Source organism: Natrix helvetica (assembly GCF_964273705.1).
Source record: "Natrix helvetica genome assembly, chromosome: 2".
Classification (NCBI taxonomy): domain Eukaryota; kingdom Metazoa; phylum Chordata; class Lepidosauria; order Squamata; family Natricidae; genus Natrix; species Natrix helvetica.
The window spans coordinates 278,454,932-278,474,006 of NC_138552.1; the positions used below are offsets into that span (position 1 = coordinate 278,454,932).

General features: G+C 38.6%; 1 protein-coding gene across 1 annotated transcript in view; it reads right to left on the reverse strand.

Annotated features, from left to right (window-relative positions):
- Nucleotides 1-138: 138 nt before the first annotated feature.
- Nucleotides 139-19,075, reverse strand: part of RABEP1 (rabaptin, RAB GTPase binding effector protein 1) — a 57,831-nt gene continuing 38,894 nt past the window's right edge. Inside the window, exons 8-18 of the mRNA XM_081940394.1 lie at nt 18,277-18,402; nt 15,768-16,232; nt 15,468-15,572; nt 13,004-13,120; nt 11,395-11,493; nt 7,610-7,750; nt 6,338-6,527; nt 6,141-6,196; nt 5,301-5,399; nt 4,245-4,361; nt 139-3,546 (exon numbers count right to left, since the gene is read on the reverse strand). Of these exons, the coding sequence (XP_081796520.1) occupies nt 3,445-3,546; nt 4,245-4,361; nt 5,301-5,399; nt 6,141-6,196; nt 6,338-6,527; nt 7,610-7,750; nt 11,395-11,493; nt 13,004-13,120; nt 15,468-15,572; nt 15,768-16,232; nt 18,277-18,402 (1,617 nt within the window). The 3' untranslated portion in view covers nt 139-3,444. The remainder of the gene's footprint in view (nt 3,547-4,244; nt 4,362-5,300; nt 5,400-6,140; nt 6,197-6,337; nt 6,528-7,609; nt 7,751-11,394; nt 11,494-13,003; nt 13,121-15,467; nt 15,573-15,767; nt 16,233-18,276; nt 18,403-19,075) is intronic.

Consider the following 19,075-nt stretch of genomic DNA (forward strand, 5'->3'; position numbering starts at 1 on the left):
CTATTCATTTCAAAATAAAAATCAATACAACCACTGTACCAAATCTTTCCATATAGATCATCTTCTGAGCTAGCTGTAGAAAACCCTTCTTCGATCATCAACACAATACATTTAAATAGAAAGAAGGTATGAAAAGAATTGCAAGACTTTTCTCCTTTAATTTGGAACTCTTTTGCAGGATACACTTCCAATTACAATTAACAAATGGTTACATTTTTTAAATTCAATAGACAGGATAATTTTACATCCACAGTTTCACAGGACACCAGTGGCTTTTGCTGGAATGCAATATAATTCCAAAAGTGGAATTTGAAGGCTAGTTTTTTTTAAGTAAGGGGCTTTATAGATTACTTACCCATCTCCCACCCTTATCCTTGGCCACACAGTGTTGTTAGAAGCTATATAGTTATGCCATAGGAGATACAGAAGTGAAAGTAAACCATTTGACATGTTGGAAGAACCTGTTGTGCACATATTAAGACTGTACAAGTCTTCCAGTAATTTTTGACCTTTTAGTATACATTTTGCATACAAAAGGACTGTACAATATACAGAACAGAGCCAACCTTACTGGTTCTTTCCTCCCATTTTGCACACAAGCTCTGTTTAAATCAGTATTGGTCACTGCATAATACCTATTTGTAGTAGCTAAGCCTTTGAATGAGAGAAATGAAAACTAATGGCATAAATTGATCATTACATTAAAAAAAGTCAGTCATACAGCCTATTTTTAAAAAAAAGTTAATTATGAAAGCAATTCAATTTCAAGATCAATTTTGAAAAACAAGGATTTCCTGCTATTAAAACTAATTTTCCCTTTTAAAAAATTGTGTGAAATAGCAGCATATTTTTCTCAGGTTTATAGACTTGTGGATTTACAGTATTACATTGTCAATATTTGTTTAATTATATGTATGCAATTTAAATTTAGTACTACAGATCTATCTTCCCTGAGTTCTCTTCCACAAGCTTGTTTCTTTCCCCAATGATTCTGAAATACTTCTAGGCTTCAGGATGAATAGCAGAACAGTACTTGGTCGCTATGCTAAATAGAATATTATGCCTCCGATTCATGTTATAATCCTTTCATTATGTGTATCATAGCTAATCTCACCATTTAAGAGACTATAACATTGCCTCCTAATTAACACAACACGTTGTTTTTAGCCAATTTAATACAAATGCTTAGATGAGGCAGGGGTCTTTGAAAATGCTCCTTTCCTAAAAGGAAAGCCATCTTTGCTCAAACTTAATGATGTACTAATTGCATGAGCAGGATTAAGGAAGAAGGGTTAAGTTCATTTCTAATACGATATTAAAGATGCAAAGAAACATGCTAATGAACTTCATTAGAGTAAATGCTTCATTTCTAAGAATAAGTCCGCTTAGAGTTTCCCTGCAATGTTTTTCATATATTTTTTTCTAAGCAGCAGATTGAAACAGACTGGATTCCAGCAAATGCTTTTTGATTTTGTACCAGTTACATAGTTAGAATTTACATGGAATCAAGTTGCCCACCCCCTCTTCCTCACCTCTGGATTAGTATCCAGAAAACCTGAAACATATAAACTCAGTTGCCCACCAAAAAAGTAAAATAGAGTGAAAGCTTTCTTTCAACAATCGGAAAGTATTCAAGCTGCTCATACCAATCTACAAAACAGATAATTGGATCAATACTTGCCTGTTCAAGAAGCAAGTAATAAACATGATTAAATTAGATTGTTTCTGGTCTTTAGAAAATGAATGTCAAAACTGATAGTAACTCTCTTGGTAGCAGGTGTGGAAGAATTGGGAATGAACACTTGCTTGCAGCCCCATTAGCCCATTTCAACACTTATCTGTTTAACTACTGCTTGACCACAAAAATAAAATCCAATAGAAATACAGATTAAACACATTTTATCTACTTTACACTCATCCTATTTAAAACAGTTCCTAGGATTTTAGAAGCTCTTATTGGAACCCAGGTAATCATGCAGCCTCCTGACTGGAATTTTTTAAAATTACTTTAATTAAATTATTTTAAAAGTTCCATTTTAAATTTAGAGAAGCATCTTCCTTTTCCCTCAAGAGTTGCATCACAGCAAATCAGATGCATTTGCATTCTGCTGGAACCCTTCTATTATGGAGTTTAATGCATCTTGCATGTTCTGATTGCAAGTCCAGAACAAGATTTTCCAGACCTGCATCATGAGCTTTTCAAGAGAAACATTCAGTCCAAGCATAAACATAACTGCAGCTTCACAAACATTTCCTATCTCAGAGGTGTTGCAGCATTATCTTAAATGCATAATTTAAAACCCCATCTTTAAACAAATACAACGCAAAAGGCCTTTTAGAACACAGGTGTCAGACCTGCCGCGTCATGTTGCCGTCACGTGATGTTTTTCCCATGCGCGGAGGTGGGGTGGGCATGCCCTGCACATGATGCATCCAGCCTGTAGGACGCCAGTTTGACACCTCTGTTCTAGAATCTGGGTAGAGATTCGCAAAACACCCCTGAACTAGAAGTATGATAATGCTTAGGTTTTTTACGCCACATTAATCAAATGCGTATTGATAAATGTGATGAACTCAAGTCCATGTATTTCAGTGAGAAAAGTGTAATGCTGGATGCAGCCATGTGCTGATATTGTGCAATGTAGCTTTTTTGGGAGGGAGGAGAGTAATGAGGGATACTAAAGCAATTTGCTTTTCTTTCTATGACGATTAACCTTCACTTCCCTGACTTTTGTGTCTTAAGAATTTAGGTGACTTATTTCCCCATTCGAATTATCCATTTTCCAACCCTGTGCCTTTTTGGAAAAATTTGCAGCCTTCCCTCGAATCCTCTTCTGCCCATATTCTGTCCATGTTTTTAGTTGGGGGCTCTTCCAGCACAACATTCAAGGTACAAAAAAATGTACTGAGCTAGAAAAACCCAAAATCCAGTGTCCTGCAAATAAATTCATATTTTAATATAAAATATTAATACAATATACTATTTTTCCCCTTCTGCCCAACTTGCTATTGTAACTTCACTCCAAAAGATTTGGGGTGGGATGGGGAGAGACGATTTTCAGCAACTACTTTCATCACAGTAATTTAACAGGGTATGGATGAGAGAGGGAGGGAGGGAATGCCGTATTCCAGGATCATGGGGGGGGCGGGGGGGAGGGAAGAGAGCAGGAGGATGAAGGTAGATGAGTTATATGGAGAAGTCCAACTACATTGAAGGCAGATACCCTGGAGGGTTCTGCCAATCTTCTCCGTGTGACACTTTCTTCCTGCCCAGAAAACCTTCCTCTCCCTCCCAGAAACACAACCTGGACCATGGCTCTTGGGTCATCCTTCTGCTCTTTCAGTTAGAATTAAATAATTATTAAAGGTTTTGCTATAAAGAGGAGGGTTTTTTTTTAAAAAAAAACACCAAAATGTAGCTTTGCAGCTCTACTACTGAGGCTGTCATGTTTCAGGTAGTTGATTAATGTCAGTCAGTTTTGTATCATTGAGGATTGCACGAATTCTCTCCAGGGAATCTGCCTGCCGGATCCGTTCCAACTGGACCTGAGCAAAAATGAGCAACACATCACATTAACGGAATGACCATCTGTAAGGGGGGTTGAGTTTCTCTTAGTTATAAACTTTAAAGAGCAACAGATTTATTTATCAATAGACATAGAGGTAGAGGTACTGGGTACGTTTAGCCTGAAAGCTGTAAGATTACAGGGAGACATGAAAGCAGTCTTCAAAAATCTGGAAGCTGGGGAGTAATTCAGAATGGTTTCAGAAGGCAGGACAAGGAACAATTGTTTAAATTCAAGGAGGAAAATCTGGGTTGGCTCTCAGGAAACATTTCTAAATGGTAAGGGCTGTTCCAAAAATGTAACGGACTGCCTAGGGAGGGGGTGGATTTTCCCCTGCTGGAAATTAAACCGAGCCTGGATAGATAGTAGATTCTGCATTAGGCAAGGAGCTGGCTTGGATAACTTCCTACGCTTACATTCTAGTATTCCCAAAGGGAAAAAAATACTTCTCCCCTGAGCATGAAATAATTCTATGGAAGGACAAAATTTAGCAAGACGTATTTTACTCATCACCATTATTTGTGGGAAGAACCTGGTGGACCTTGTGATCTTGGAAGGTAGGAGCAACTAAGTAGAGTAACAATAGGACAAATATCTGAGAGAAACGTAATTCTAGTGGCTAGAAAAATCTAAGAACAGATACTTTTCACTGTTTTTGTTCCCAAGTGTTCACCTCACCTGAAGGGTCTGAGAAAGCTTAACGAAATCTCTCTGTACTTGCTCACTGACATCCAATTCTGTCTGAAGCCGTTGAGCTTTATTCTTCTCCTCGAACATCATGTGTTCTAAATTAGCCTGGGAAAAGAAACAGCAATGATTTCTGCATCTTGGGGGTATTGGGGGCGGGGTGTGTATGTGCTTTATCTGCATGATGGCCCTCCCTAGTCAGAGAAGACTGGAAGGTATTTTAGGAAAGGAAGGATCTATTATCACCTGTACAGCACTGTATTCTATGACTATCACTGTGTTGTATCTTATGATTTATGATGTATTTATATGATGATTATGATTTATCACATATGTACATTGAGAGCTTATGCACCAAAGACAAATTCCTTGTGTGTCCAATCACACTTGGCCAATAAAGAATTCTATTCTATTCTATTATCCAAACCACAATCTCTAGGTGTATGAAATTGGGCTTGCTCGTTCTCATTTCCTATCCTCCATCCCCTATCTGCGTATATCACTCTTTTTGTACTGAATCTAATTTGCTGCCTGGCTGTCTGTTCCCTGTATTCCTTTCAAATTTGTTTGGATTTTTTGATTTCAGAAATACAGTATTGATTCCATTCAAGTCCCTTCTTTTGTGAACTGTTTGTCCCAATTAGAACTTAGGATAACTTTATTGTCACTTTGAATGTACGCTAATTGGCATTTATTAAATTGTGTCACGTACAGCTCTCAGAGGGTTTCTACCTCTACGCTACATAAACATGACCAAATACAAAATTATACATATACCCACATATATGACACGGAGAAACAACACGGTCTAGTTCGAATGTATACATGTACATGGCGAGAGAAACAAATCTTGTGAGTTTGCCAGACGGATGGCATAGGGAACAAAGCTGTTACAGAATCAGGTAGTCCTGCTATAGGTACTTCGAAACCTCCTCCCAGAGGGGACCAACAGACCTACAAACAGTTCCTCCATCAGTGACCACTTTTAGCCCCCTTCCCGTATACCAACTCGGTATCCTTTAATGTCAGTTATACAAAATTATTTACCTTTCTGGCAACTTCTTTCTTCAGTTGTTCTTCAAGATCATTTTCTCTCTCCCCAAAGATTTCTAACTGCTGTATCTTTTCTTTCAAGTTGGATTCCAACTATGAAAATGGAAGGACAGATTGAATGAGTATAAAACTCTCCAGCGCTAACCAACCACTTAGGGCTCTTCTACAGGCTATCCATTTTTGCTCTTGTAAAATCTTTTGTGGCATTATTTAAACCTCTCCTTTATTGAAAACAAACACTGAAGTTATCACCAATTATTTTAATCTCTGCTGCTCAGAAGTCCCTGACACCCACTGTTCTCTGACTACTTGTTTTGCTACTGTGATGTCAGGATATACACAGAGCAAGCTATTTTATGCCAGGTATTTATAAAAATCTGAGAACAATATTAATTAGTCCTTTGACATGTACCTTACTACCATTATTCCAAAGTAGCTTGTGGCCTTGAATATGATCCTCAATTTTAGGCAGAAACTTTATCATGAAAACAGAGAAACAAGCATGAAGAACCACTATTTTGATGGTCTCATTTAAATGCTTTCAAAATGTATTTCCTTTTCCGTTGCCCCTCCGTTAGCAGTTCTTCTTTATGCCCAGAAAAAAAAAACATAACTAGGAAAGAAGCTGTACAGCATTTCCTCCACACCGAATAATTTGGAATAACCACAGTACTAGATAACGATTTATTCTGTGTTTGAGACAGACAGGAAGACCCTTGAATAGGAGACCAATGTAATCCAAAGTATACAGAGAGGGGGGGAAAAGAACATCAAGGGGTGGAAGGTTTTTGTCATGACATACTGAGCATCTTCTGAAGTCTTTATATAAGTTACCTGCTCTTTATTCACTCTTATTTGCTCCAATTCTGTTTTTAGACTAGATGCAGCAGCTGTTAAAAGATGGGAAAAGGTTTTAATTTCATTTATGGACTCATATTCAGCTAATATTAACTAGGAAGGGACTAGTAAATTAGAAAGGCAAGTGGAATTCCTTGAAAGATGTTTAAATATAAACAGAGCCCTAATCTCACCTATTTCCTCTTTGCAATTTTCTATTTCTAGCTGCAGAGTCTCTTCTATGTTCTCTTTTAAACATTGTTCGGCTTGAATCTGTTCTTTTAAAAATAAAATTTCTGCCTTCAGTTTTTCTTCCAGATGATCGGCTGCAGTTCGTACACTAATAATGTCTTCACGATACTTGAGGACCAATTCACGGAGTCCCTGAAACAAAGGCTTATATAGGTCAAACTGTCTTCCTGCATACATATACCACCATGTAATAAACTATAAGGACTTTGATTGGAAACTGATTTTGAAAAGGACAAAAGGTGGGAAAGATACAAAAGGGGAAACAGTAATCTTGAACGCTTTAAAATATAGTAATTCCAAGTCTAGAGAATTCTCTAGATTCTTCAGGTTTTTTAAAAAAACAGGGTAAGGGGAGGCAGGAGTTTAACACTAAAAAAAATATTCCACAGCAATTTTAAATTAACAACTTTGTTAATTTAATATTTAACACAAGGGCAAGTTCCTGAGCCCATGGGGAATGTTGGGGCTGTCAGTTACCAGGAGGTGTTTTTAAGACCAGCAGCTCATGTAATTTGGGGCCTAATATAATTGTCTCAACCTCATTCCCATCAGATATTAAACCTATATAAGTTAAAAGCTGGAGGGACTCGGGTTAAGGATGACTGGAAAAACAAGGGGAGTTATAATAATTACCAAGCGGTAAAGTCATTATATTGTTTTCTTCTGTTAATCCATTTACTACAGATGCCAAGCAACAATTCCAGACTGTAACAATTTCAAAGAGTCCTGCTTAGAATGTTATTTGAAAACATATTACCACAATTGCATAATACACTATCTTCCTTGATGTCAAATTATTTCAAGCAGAAATGGGAGGAACGTAGCTGCAAATCATACACTTTATAACTAAGAAACATCCTTTTTTATGAAACAAAAAGATAAGATAATAACAAAATATAGTACAAGCTGCTTTAGAGTGAAAATACCAGTGATTGTTCAAGATATACTGGAAGTTATCTAGATTAAGACAGATAAACACCAAAGCATAACCACAGACAGGGTTGCAATTTTTACTAATTTAAGATTTCAGTTTAGATAAATATTATAAACATGTAGATTTCCTCGTATACATTATTAGAAACAAGTTTCTACTTTTCTAATCTTAAAAAAAGGGATGGCCATTATTCCAAAACTTTAGTTGCAAGAATGACTTACTCTTACCCAATATTACGCCCAAAATGAATCTATTTAAAATTAACCAAGAGGTATCCTACCTCTTCAGTTTCTGGAAGGATAAAGTCCTCAGCTTGTTGTAAAGACACATGCAGACAGTGTTTTCCTTGAAGGCTTTCATTGTCTTTCTGGAGCCTCACCAATTCCTCTGAAACAAGCTCTCGTGACTGCATCAGGACCGCCTCCAGCAAACAAAGAAAGAATTAAACCCTAAAAAAATCAGCTCTTCAGATTAACTCACATTTCATTCTTCATATGGTAGAACTAGGTGGAGGACAAAACAAAAGAAACCCACTAATATGAAGAATATCCTTGCTCACCATGACTTTCTCCCTATTCCTGCAACTTATTAAATAGGTGAGCTGTGAAGTGTTCAATTAAAATACTAAAAAAAAGGGATCGGTTAAACAATACAGCTAGTAAAAGTCAGAACACCAAATACAAGCTGGGCGGATAGAACCTCACAGATGACCCACACTCTGTCAAGGACCTATGAGTACTCATCTCTAATGATCTAAGCCCCAGAGCTCACTGTTAACGGCATTGCCAAAAAGGCATTAAGAGTTGTTAACCTAATTTTGTGAAGCTTCTTCTCCGGTAACATTGTACTGCTAACTGGGGCAAACAAAACCTTTGCCAGACCAATCCTCGAATACAGCTCGTCTACTGGAATCCACATTGTATATGGGACATTGATACAATTGAGCGAGTCCAGAAGTATTTCATGAGAAGAGTACTCCACTCCTCTGCTCACAATAGAATCCCTTATGCCACCAGGCTCGAAATTTTGGGCTTGGACAACCTTGAACTATGCCACCTAAGCATAGTACACAAAATTGTCTGCTACAATGACCTACCTGTCAATGACTACTTCAACTTCAACCTCAATAATCCACGGGCAAACAATAGATACAAACTCGAGGTAAATTGCTCCAAACTCGATTGCAGAAAATACGACTTCAGCAACAGAGTTGTCAACGCCGGGAATGCTCTGCCTGACTCCATTGTTACATCCTCAAACCCCCATAGCTTCAACCTTAAACTGTCTACCGTGGATCTCACCCCATTCCTAAGAGGTCTGTAAGGGGGAGTGCATAAGCGCACCAGCATGCCTACCGTCCCTGTCCTACCATCCCCATTTATTTGTACTCATTTCATGTTTATACTTACACCTGTTATCTCGTACATGTTTGACAAAATAAATAAATAAATAAATAAATAAATAAATAAATAAATAAATAAATAGTATGTAAGACTGCTCAACCCAATACAATACAATAGCAGAGTTGGAAGGGACCTTGGAGGTCTTCTAGTCCAACCCCCTGCCTAGGCAGGAAACCCTATACCGTTTCAGACAAATAGCTATCCAACATCTTCTTAAAGACTTCCAGTGTTGGGGCGTTCACAACTTCTGGAGGCAACCGTTCCACTGATTAATTGTTCTAACTATCAGGAAATTTCTCCTCAGTTCTAAGTTGCTTCTCTCCTTGATTAGTTTCCACCCATTGCTTCTTGTTCTGCCCTCAGGTGCTTTGGAGACTAGCTTGACTCCCTCTTCTTTGTGGCAACCCCTGAGATATTGGAACACTGCTATCATGTCACCCGTAGTCCTTCTTTTCGTCAGACTAGACATATCCAGTTCCTGCAACCGTTCTTCATATGTTTTAGTCTCCAGTCCCCTAATCATCTTTGTTGCTCTTCTCTGCACTCTTTCTAGAGTCTCCACATCTTTTCTACATCGTGGTGACCAAAACTGAATGCAGTATTCCAAATGTGGCCTTACCAAGGCAATATAAAGTGGTTTATTATAAAGTGGCCATTATAAAGTGGACCCAGAACATAAGCATTCTGTAAAAACACATTAACCCAGTTAAATAAATCAGTTTACCTACCCTGTCCTTGAAGAGAAAGAGCTGGAGAGGAGAACCAACTAAAAGGCTAAATCTTTGATTTTCAGAAATCACTTCCCAAACACTGACTGGATGCTGACCAGCTCACATCTACTGCTGCCTCCCTTGCCAATGGGAAAGTCTTGTCAGTACCTTCCTGGCACAATGACTTATGGGATAGAAAGCATTTCCTGAAGAAACTAAGTAGCCATTCTGCATTTACAAATGATTTGGCCCACTTATTCCAACTGTGATTTGTTGGAATCACTAATAGCTGACTGGGTTCAGTTGTTTAGCAAGGCCTTAGCAATTTGAACATTCCAAGGAGTAAATTAGCCACAGCAGATACAATTCTGCAATAATTCATAATTACCTAACTTTAAAGGAAAACAAAGAACAAACACAGGAATCTACACGAAGTGAAAGAAGTTTGGAGAGTACAGTTCTATGAAAAAGAATAACCGTGTAACTGGCTACATAAACAAACATATAGACCCCTCCAAGGGCACATGATTTCCTCCAAAATACTGAAGAACAATAGATCAGCTGATTAGGAAGCTGGCCAAACTGTCTAGAGCTTATTCTTACCACTTTTAAGCTGCTATTTCACTGGCAGCACAGATAATAAGAGATGAGTTTATAGGAAATCCACTCAACTGAAATTCAGACCTAACCTTTGTCCCAATCTACCTTCCTTACTAGGCTTGCCGCCATAATGACATGTCCCTAAGGTCTCTTATCAAGTATCATTCCAATCAATTGTATTCCATTCAGCATTTTCTTAAATATCATTCTGGTCCATTGAGACAAAGTGGTCTTTCACCATTTAGACAAGCTGGAAAAGAAACACATATCCGTTCTGTGTTATCTCGACAATACAGCAATCCTCTCTAGGTCCCTGTTTCAAAAAGTATTGGGGGGGGGGAGGGGGGCTTATTCAATATTATAAGAAGGATCATCTGAATGACCATAAAACCTAAACCATGGCCATCATCGTAAGTACTGTCCTAGTGCACAAGTAGGAACAAAAACTAAGCAGTTCTGGTGCTTTAAATTTATTCATTTAGTAGACTGGTATAGCACTCATTTTGTATAATTCAAGGTGGCATATGCTGTATAATGTTTCTGCCTCCTATTTTCCCCATAATAACCCTGTGAGTAGGTTAGACTTAAGAGCAGCCACTATGTATATATGAAAACAGGCAGCATGGTGGCCACAGCATTGTGAACATGTACATTGTGACTGCCACTTCTATACGCTTGCCACAATTTTACACAATACTGTTACCTTGCCTGTGTTGGCACCCCTGTAGATGCCATTGGGACCTGAGTTCCCCATCATTGCAGGACATACATCACCAGGAAATGGTCAAACTAATATCATTTGGGTGCCCTCCCCTATTTACTGTCAAGAGGCAAGTATATTCTTTAAACTGTATATAATTGATGTACAGTGCCAAATTGGGTTAGGGCAGGTCCCAAATTTCTCCTTCATAACACAGAGTAGGTTAATTCCAACTGCAGATCTTAATCATAGAAGAGTCTAGCCCGTTGCAGGTGTATTGAAGAGAAGATACAGAAAAATCCCCTTCCCAGAAGGTCTGTTGATTCATTGGCTATTTTTATGTACCAATTTGTGCATTTCATAGAGCACATGAAAGTTGGTTTTGCTCTTCAAATAAGGACAAGAAATAAAGAAACAGATACATTCTGTGCTGGCTTTTGAGAGCAAAACCAACTAGAATATCCCAAACTGTCCTCCATACTCAGCTAGAAATGGATACGGTAGTACACAAGAGGGATACTTGTCTGTAGGAAAAGCTTATTTCATTCTACAGTGCAAATAAATGGAATAATAATAGAAAACTATAATAATATATAGAATAAACAGCAAATATATTCAAATATGGGTATTAAAATAATTATTCACTGCTTACCATTTGATCTTGGACATTTCTTTTAGCTTGAGAAAATGCCTGCTGTAATTCATTAAGTAAGGCATCAGATTCCTGAGCTCTAACAGTAAGTGATGAGATCTATCAAAAAGAAGGAGAGGGGGGGATATGAATAAATTATACACACACATCATGAATACAAAACGGCATAATGTAACAGATATACAATTTTTTTCATAACTTTTTAGCAGACTTATTTTCATTCCCCCCCCCCCTACAGAATTCCATGCTGAAATCTCAGTAACAATGGGGCAAGTGCTCCAAAATACTTAAAAGGTCGTCTCCAAATTGAGCTCTGCCTCTGGTGATTTCACAAACACATCCATGTACAAGTAGCCTTCAATTTATGATCACAAGTGGAACCAGAATCTTGGTCGTTGAGCAAAGCCCACAATCCTGGCATTCCTGATTGCATCAATTTCAACTTTCCTCTATCCCAGTGTTTTCCAACCTTGGCAACTTGAAGATGTCCGGACTTCAACTCCCAGAATTCCCCAGCCAGCATTTGCTCTGTCCCTCCACTTGCAACCTTTCCTGCCAGCCTTTCCTGGCAGATATTTTTAATTAGGAATTTCTGGGGAACTATTTTAAATTTAATTTCTTTGGGGTATTTTTTAGGGGTTGTTTTTTAAATATTGTATTTTAAATGCTTTACTTGAATGTACAGTTTTTATAACCTCCTCCATTTAAGCATTTAATTATTTAAGTATTTAAATATTTAAGTATTTAAGTATTTGTGTATTTATGTATTCTTTTTTATGTATTCCATTGACTGTACACCGCCCCGAGTCCCTTTTGGGAGAGGGGGCGGTCTAGAAATATGAATTAAAGTAAAAAAGTAAAGCTTCCGCATTGACCCTCAAGAAAAGCTGGTAGAGAAGATTGCAAATGGCAATCACACGATCGCAGGGCACTTAATAACTGGTGTAAAAGCAAACTGGTTACCACTCACCTGAAATGCAGTCATGTGACTGTCAGGGAGGGGCAACATTTTCCGATGGCTAGAAGTAAACACCTTTTCTAAAGCTGTTGTAACTTTAAATGTTAAACAACCAGTTGTAAGCTGGGGATTATCTGCAGAGTTTTAAAAAAATCAACAGTACAGAATTGGCTTACCACCGTTGCCTTTTGATGTGTGTGTTTTTTTTGATTCCCAAACTATACTAACGTTATACTAACCATATTAGATATGATTAGTATACTAAACATCAAGGGCACAGTGGCACAGTGATTAGAATGCAGTATTGCAGGCTAATTCTGCTGACTGCTGATTGCGAGCAGTTCAATTCTTACTGGTTCATCAGCCTTCCATCCTTCTGAGGTTGGTTTAATGAGGACCGAGATTGTTGACTCTGAAAACTGCTTAGAGGGGGCTGTAAAGCACTGTGATGTGGTATATAAGTCCAAGTGCTAAGTGCTATTTGACCCTGTTAACTTCACATGATAAACTTTAAGATATACTCTTAAATCACCTTCAGTAAATTCTGCAGTACACAATTGGTGTAAAAAGACTCAACCAGTTTAAATATAGGCTCTATGCAATGGTCATTCTCACTTAAGAATTTTTAGCCTTCTGTAAGAGTTTCTTTACCTGATTGACTGAGTCTTCACTACTTTGTTTCATACATTCCTCCAGCTCCTGCTTCTCTCGTATTGTTTTTTCTAGTTGATTGTTGGCCTGCCTCAACATCACCTGAAGTTTCTTCACCTACGGGGTTAGAAACAATACACCATAAACATTCCTTTTCTAACTAAGGTTAATTGTTCTCCAAGACAAAATCTATGCTTATCATTTAGAAACAAGGTGGAATAGATAAAGAAACCATAAAAATGAGAGTTTCACTACCATCCATGCCCTCTTTGCTTAACGATATAACCTTTTCTAACATCACAGCCATCTGATTCTTTGACCCCAGAACAAAATGATCTTAAAAGGATAGAAAGTTTATTGTTGTATTTGATTATGTCATAAAAATGCACGATTTCCTCTTTTAGCATTAATGGAAATACCGTACAATTTGCTTTCTTTCTCTGAAACCTAAATGTTCATAGCAGAATATAGAATCAAATACCTTATCCAAATGTTTATGAAGAGACTAAATTTAAAAGCTCTATTAAATACAGTTTATATTTTAATAAGACCACTAGAGATTTAAAAAATTGAAACTATTTTGTCTCTCCGCTGGAGCGTTTATGCACAGGATCAGGTACTATTCCTCCAACCTCCAACTTGTACATAGATTTGAGTGTGAATAAGAGGCTAATGATCTGCCCTAATGATTTATTCCAACAAACCAGTTCACCAAACTGCTTAGAAAGTTAACAACCAGTTCTCCTGAAGTGGTGCAAAGTGGATGAATCCCACTATTGGCTGAACTGAGTTGAAAGCAAACAAAAGAACCCTTCCCCAAAATTAGGAGCCCTCATTTCTCATGAAAATAAGAACGAATTTTCTATCAGGCCTTATACAGAGGTGGGTGGAAATCTCTGCATGTGTAAGTGACCCATGAACTGGGCATGAAATTAAGCATAATGATATAACTGGGAAATCATCATGTGTAGAATCAATCCGTGCAGTGATTCAGTCTGACTCAATCAACTTCAAAAACCAACTCTGATCTTAAAAACAAGCCCGAAGTCTTTAACAAATCAACTCCAAATCCAACTCATTAATACTAATTGACCACTCAATTAAGTACTGTTTGAACAATCTGAACTGTGGTGCATAAACAGCAGATGAATTTTATTGCAAAAGTCAGGACAGAAGCAATATTTATATTAAGTTGCTTCACAGCGATCCAGGGGTGAATCTGCCTCCAATTTATCTCTTACTCCTGTATAAATAAATAATGCTGAACTAATTGATCGCTGAATTAACACAAGCAGTAAGTTTGCACAAGCAGCATTAATTTATGTATACAGAAGAAAGCACGAGAATTCATAATGTAGCAAAAAAAAAGCTAAGAGCGAGCAACGTTGTTTCTACCCACTGCTTAACATTGTCTTAAGGCCCAGCAGCCTTTTGACATGAAGAGCAATAGGCACTTCAGAGAGGTCTCTACCTCAGTTGAACACACTGAGTTGGCTGTTCTTGGATTAGGCATGAATATCATCATGAATAGGGACACGGTGGCTCAGTGGCTAAGACGCTCAGCTTGTCGATCAGAAAGGTCGGCAGTTCAGCGGTTCGAATCCCTAGCGCCATGTAATGGAATGAGCTCCCATTATTTGTCCCACCTTATGCCAACCTAGCAGTTCGAAAGCATGTAAAAATGCAAGTAGAAAAAATAGGGGCCACCTTTGGTGGCAAGCTAACAGCGTTCTGTGCGCCTTCAGCATTTAGTCATGCCAGCCACATGACCACGGAGACGTCTTTGGACAGCACTGGCTCTTCGGCTTTAAAATGGAGATGATCACCGCCCCCTAGAGTCGGGAACGACTAGCACATTTGTGCGAGGGGAACCTTTACCTTTACCTTTATCAGCATGAATATTACTGAGAATGAGTTCAAAGGCTAGCTCCCATAGGGCAAAGGTGTTGGAACTGGAGAATCTGCTGAGAGTTTTTTCTCCCCAATTGTTTATTCTTATTATTCTAATTCATATTAGATGGTTTCCCTATAAATGTCTCTTTTATTAGAGAGTTAAGTTTTTTTCATACACTCCATTGGCCAAATTAGTGAGTTTTAAATATGTTGGATCCCAAGAAGTCAAGTCACAATATACAAAACTGGAATAGTAACTGAAAAGGAACAACATCTGGGGTTCAGGGTCTCCTTCTCATTTTACACTAAGTTTCCTTCTCCTGTTACACTAAAACCTTTAATAGGATGAAAGATTAATGGGGTGATCAATGAATATGGGTTGCCTTTGTGATTTTTACTGCATTTGATTTTATTAATGTGACGTAAATTGCCCTGAGTTGTGAAAAGATAAGGTAGTATTGGTGCTGTAATTAGTAACTAAATAGCCCTAAGTGAAAGACGACTTGTTTGATTTCTCATTGCCTCTTGGGATCATTTCACTTTCTGCGTGATGAGTCCAATCTGCACTCACCTGATCCCTTGTTTCAGCCTCCTGAATCTGGATGCCTTGCAACTGCTTTTCATAATTTGAACACATGTCACAGCGCCTTCCCAGCTTGTTCCCAGCGTTTTGCACCTGGAGAACATAAAACCATTATTTCTCTGGGAAGCTTCATAGAAGTATATGTATAAATCCCACTGAGAGGATGGCTACAACTGTAGCTATTTTGGATAAAAAACAGAAGTTTTCAGGAGAGAGCTGTAACACACACAAATCATTCTCTGTAAAATAATCCTCAAATGGGAGTTTACAGTATGTACAAACGCCTACCTCTTTCTGAAGGAGATTCCATTCTGTTTCACTAACTAAACGGTAACCACTAGGAGAGACATACGCATTTTCTACACTCTGTGTGATGCTGGAGAGAAGGGATGCGGTTTCCTCCTGCTCTGGTGTCATTGCTGTGATTGCTTTTTCCTGGTCTTTGGTTAGCATAAACCCACCAGGCATTTGCAGGGAGCCCAGGGAGGCAGTTTCAAAGTTCTCTGATATAGAGTCTGCCCCAACCAGTGGCCCAAAGTCAGATTCATCAAGGTTCCCAGCTGATTTGGCTTTATTGTTGTAGCCCAAACTTTTGGCTTGTAAAGATCCTGACGTTCCCAAACTGTCTGTTGACTGAGCTCTACGCAGTCCCTCTTTAAACATGTCATTGTCCGACTTGAGAGACTCTCCTGAAGACAGCAATGCATCTGTGTCAAGCGAGTGGGCTGAGCCATGAGTGCTGTTGAGGTGCACCTATAATTGAAACAGAAAAACTGTCCAACAATAAAACTCCCTTATATACAGCCAAATCATTGCTCCACCAACCCACTCCTGGGTTATATACCAAAATATAGGACGGGTTATGGACTCCCCCCTCATTTATTTCCAAAATGAAATCTTCCTCCAATTCCCCCTTCAATGGAGTTTTCATGATTCATAAAATTTCTGTTTTGATGCATGCTATCTCTTCATAGCTTATTTTCATCCAAATTAGGAGTTGTTTCTTATTCAGAAATCAACAGACAGTTTGTCAGCCCCTCCACTTGCTCTGGAATGGGCTGTGCTCTTAAAGAAACAGCTTCTTTAAGTTGTTTACGTTGTTCTACTGCTCTGAATGGACCAGTAGTGGAGAATATGGCCAGAGAGGCATTTGCTTAGCTACAGCCATTTGGGGAGCAGGAAGCAATTCATATTCTCTTCACATCAAACAGGTTACTGAACTATGCTCTACTGACAGCTGTCCTTGAAGACCACACAAATGCTGCAACTAGTACAGAATGTGGCAGAGTGCATTCTAATGAGGAAGGTCTGATTCAACTATACGGCCTCTGCATTGGAAATACTACATTGATTTTTCTAAATACAATTTAGGTGCTGATAGTGACCTATAAAGCTCTATACTGTGTTTCCCCGAAAATAAGACAGGGTCTTATTTTCTTCTGGCCCCCGAAATAAGCACTTGGCCTTATTTTCAGGGAAGTCTTATTAGTTTTGAGGTGCAGGAAGCAGTGAGCGTGGTCACCTCATAGCTGCTGCTGTGTTGTGCGTTGCTGAACCTTCCACTCTTTTTGCGGCGGCCTTTAGCATGACAGAAGGGGCGCGGTGGCTAGGGTTGCAGGAGCTGCCGTTAGGTAAGGGCATGTGGGGTCCATGGGGCATGTTCCCCCCTCCCTTTCCCCCCCTCCGGCCATGCCTCCTCACCTCATGTTGTTTGCATGGCAAGCAACCAGAGGAAATGGCGGGGACTGGCTGCGCATGCATTTAAATATTTTCGGGGAGGGCTTACTTTCGAGGGAAATGTTTATTTTAGCGCATGCGCTCAAAAACCCAATTGGACTTATTATCCAGGAAGGTTTTATTTTGGGGGAAATAGGGTAAGGCTTAGGCTCCAGGCACCATCAGGATTCCTTCCTCCAAATAGAACCTGCCCATCCTGTTTGTAGCTCATGACAATAGTTTCTTTACTTTGGAAACAAAGCTTAAGATAAATATTTTGAGGAAGGAAGGACACAATAAAATTCTCATTGGGAATTTATTGTGAAAGAACTGGAACATCTGTCTTCTATTTCAGGATTATTTGGAACAGTTTCTCAAATACATAGTTATCAAGCATCACTGATTAAACTATTTGTAAGAGAACAGAATCCCTTGCCAATATCTTAAGCAAAGTCATATAACTTCTTCCCCTCTTTTTAAAATCATACTTAAAACATCTCAAATTATTTCATACTTATTGGTCCTTGATTAAAACCTAGCTTTTGAACCATGTTTTATCATGAATTGACAATAATCTAAATTTCAAGTCAGGCTACACATTTGTAGGAGATGGTGAGAAAACTCACACAATTAATCAATTGCCCCACAATAAGTAATTTTAAACATTGGTGCAAAAAAAAAAGAAGGAAGACTTTGCTTTCTGCTGACAATTCCAGGGCTTGTATAAACCCAGCTCTTTTTGGTACAGAAGTCAAATGTGAAATACAATCTCCCCCGACTCTATCTCTCAAACCATTCCATAAAGAATTAATTGAAGTGACTTTTGGACCTAGTCACACAATGTGCTTAACCTGGTTATTAAATTAACTATTGTCAGTTTATACCAGGGGTGTCCAAACTTGGGAACTTTAAGACTTGTGGACTTCAATTCCCAGAATTCCCCAGCCAGCCATGCATGGTTTATACAATATACTGTACAATAAACTGGGTTGGTTCACATAATACATTCAGAAAAAAAGAAAGAAAGAAGAAGAAGAAGCATTCCCAGTGAAGACAGTGCTGTTATAGCAACTAAGTTTACCTCTTCACCAGGGAATGGTGGAAGGACTTCTTCATGAATTGTAGAACATGTTACATTTGATTCATCATCAGTGCCTTTCCCCTTCTCTTCTTTCCTTTTGCGAAGTCTTCTTTGCTCTTCATCCTCCTAGTTGAAAATCAAAGTGGTTTTTTTTATCTGCAAGATAGAAAATGCTCCTTTTATTCCCCCCACCCCCACCCCACATACCAACAACTGCAGATTAATACAAATCATTCTTAAAAACCAAGATTGTAATATCATTATCTTTTAGTATAATTAACATTTCAATATATATAATTTATGTTGGCTTCTTTATGCAAAATACTGGATATTAATAAGACAAACATCAAAAGCCCATATGTAAGTACGGTAGTACTGAATGTAGACCTTGACTTACAATCATTTTTTAGCGACCATTCGAAGTTAAAATAGCAAAGTCAATGGGGTAAGTCAGATTCACTTAACAATCACATGGTTCACTTAATGACTGCAGTGATTTGCTTAACAACCATGGCAAAAAAGGTCATAAATCAGGTGCAACTCACTTCCCACGTTTCCCTGAAAATAAGACCCAGTCTTATTTTCTTTTGGGCTTGAAAATAACTCACTCGAGCTTATTTTCAGGGAGGTCTTATTTTTTTAAAGTGCAGGAGGCGCCCTCTCCGTTCCATTGTCCACTTGCCCGTGGCTGCAATGAGCCAAGCTCTCGGCATGCCCCAGCCTCTACCCGCCCTGACTGCTGGTCCAGCTTCTGCTGGGACACTTCTCTGTCGTGGCGCCTCACGAGGGCTCTTTGCCC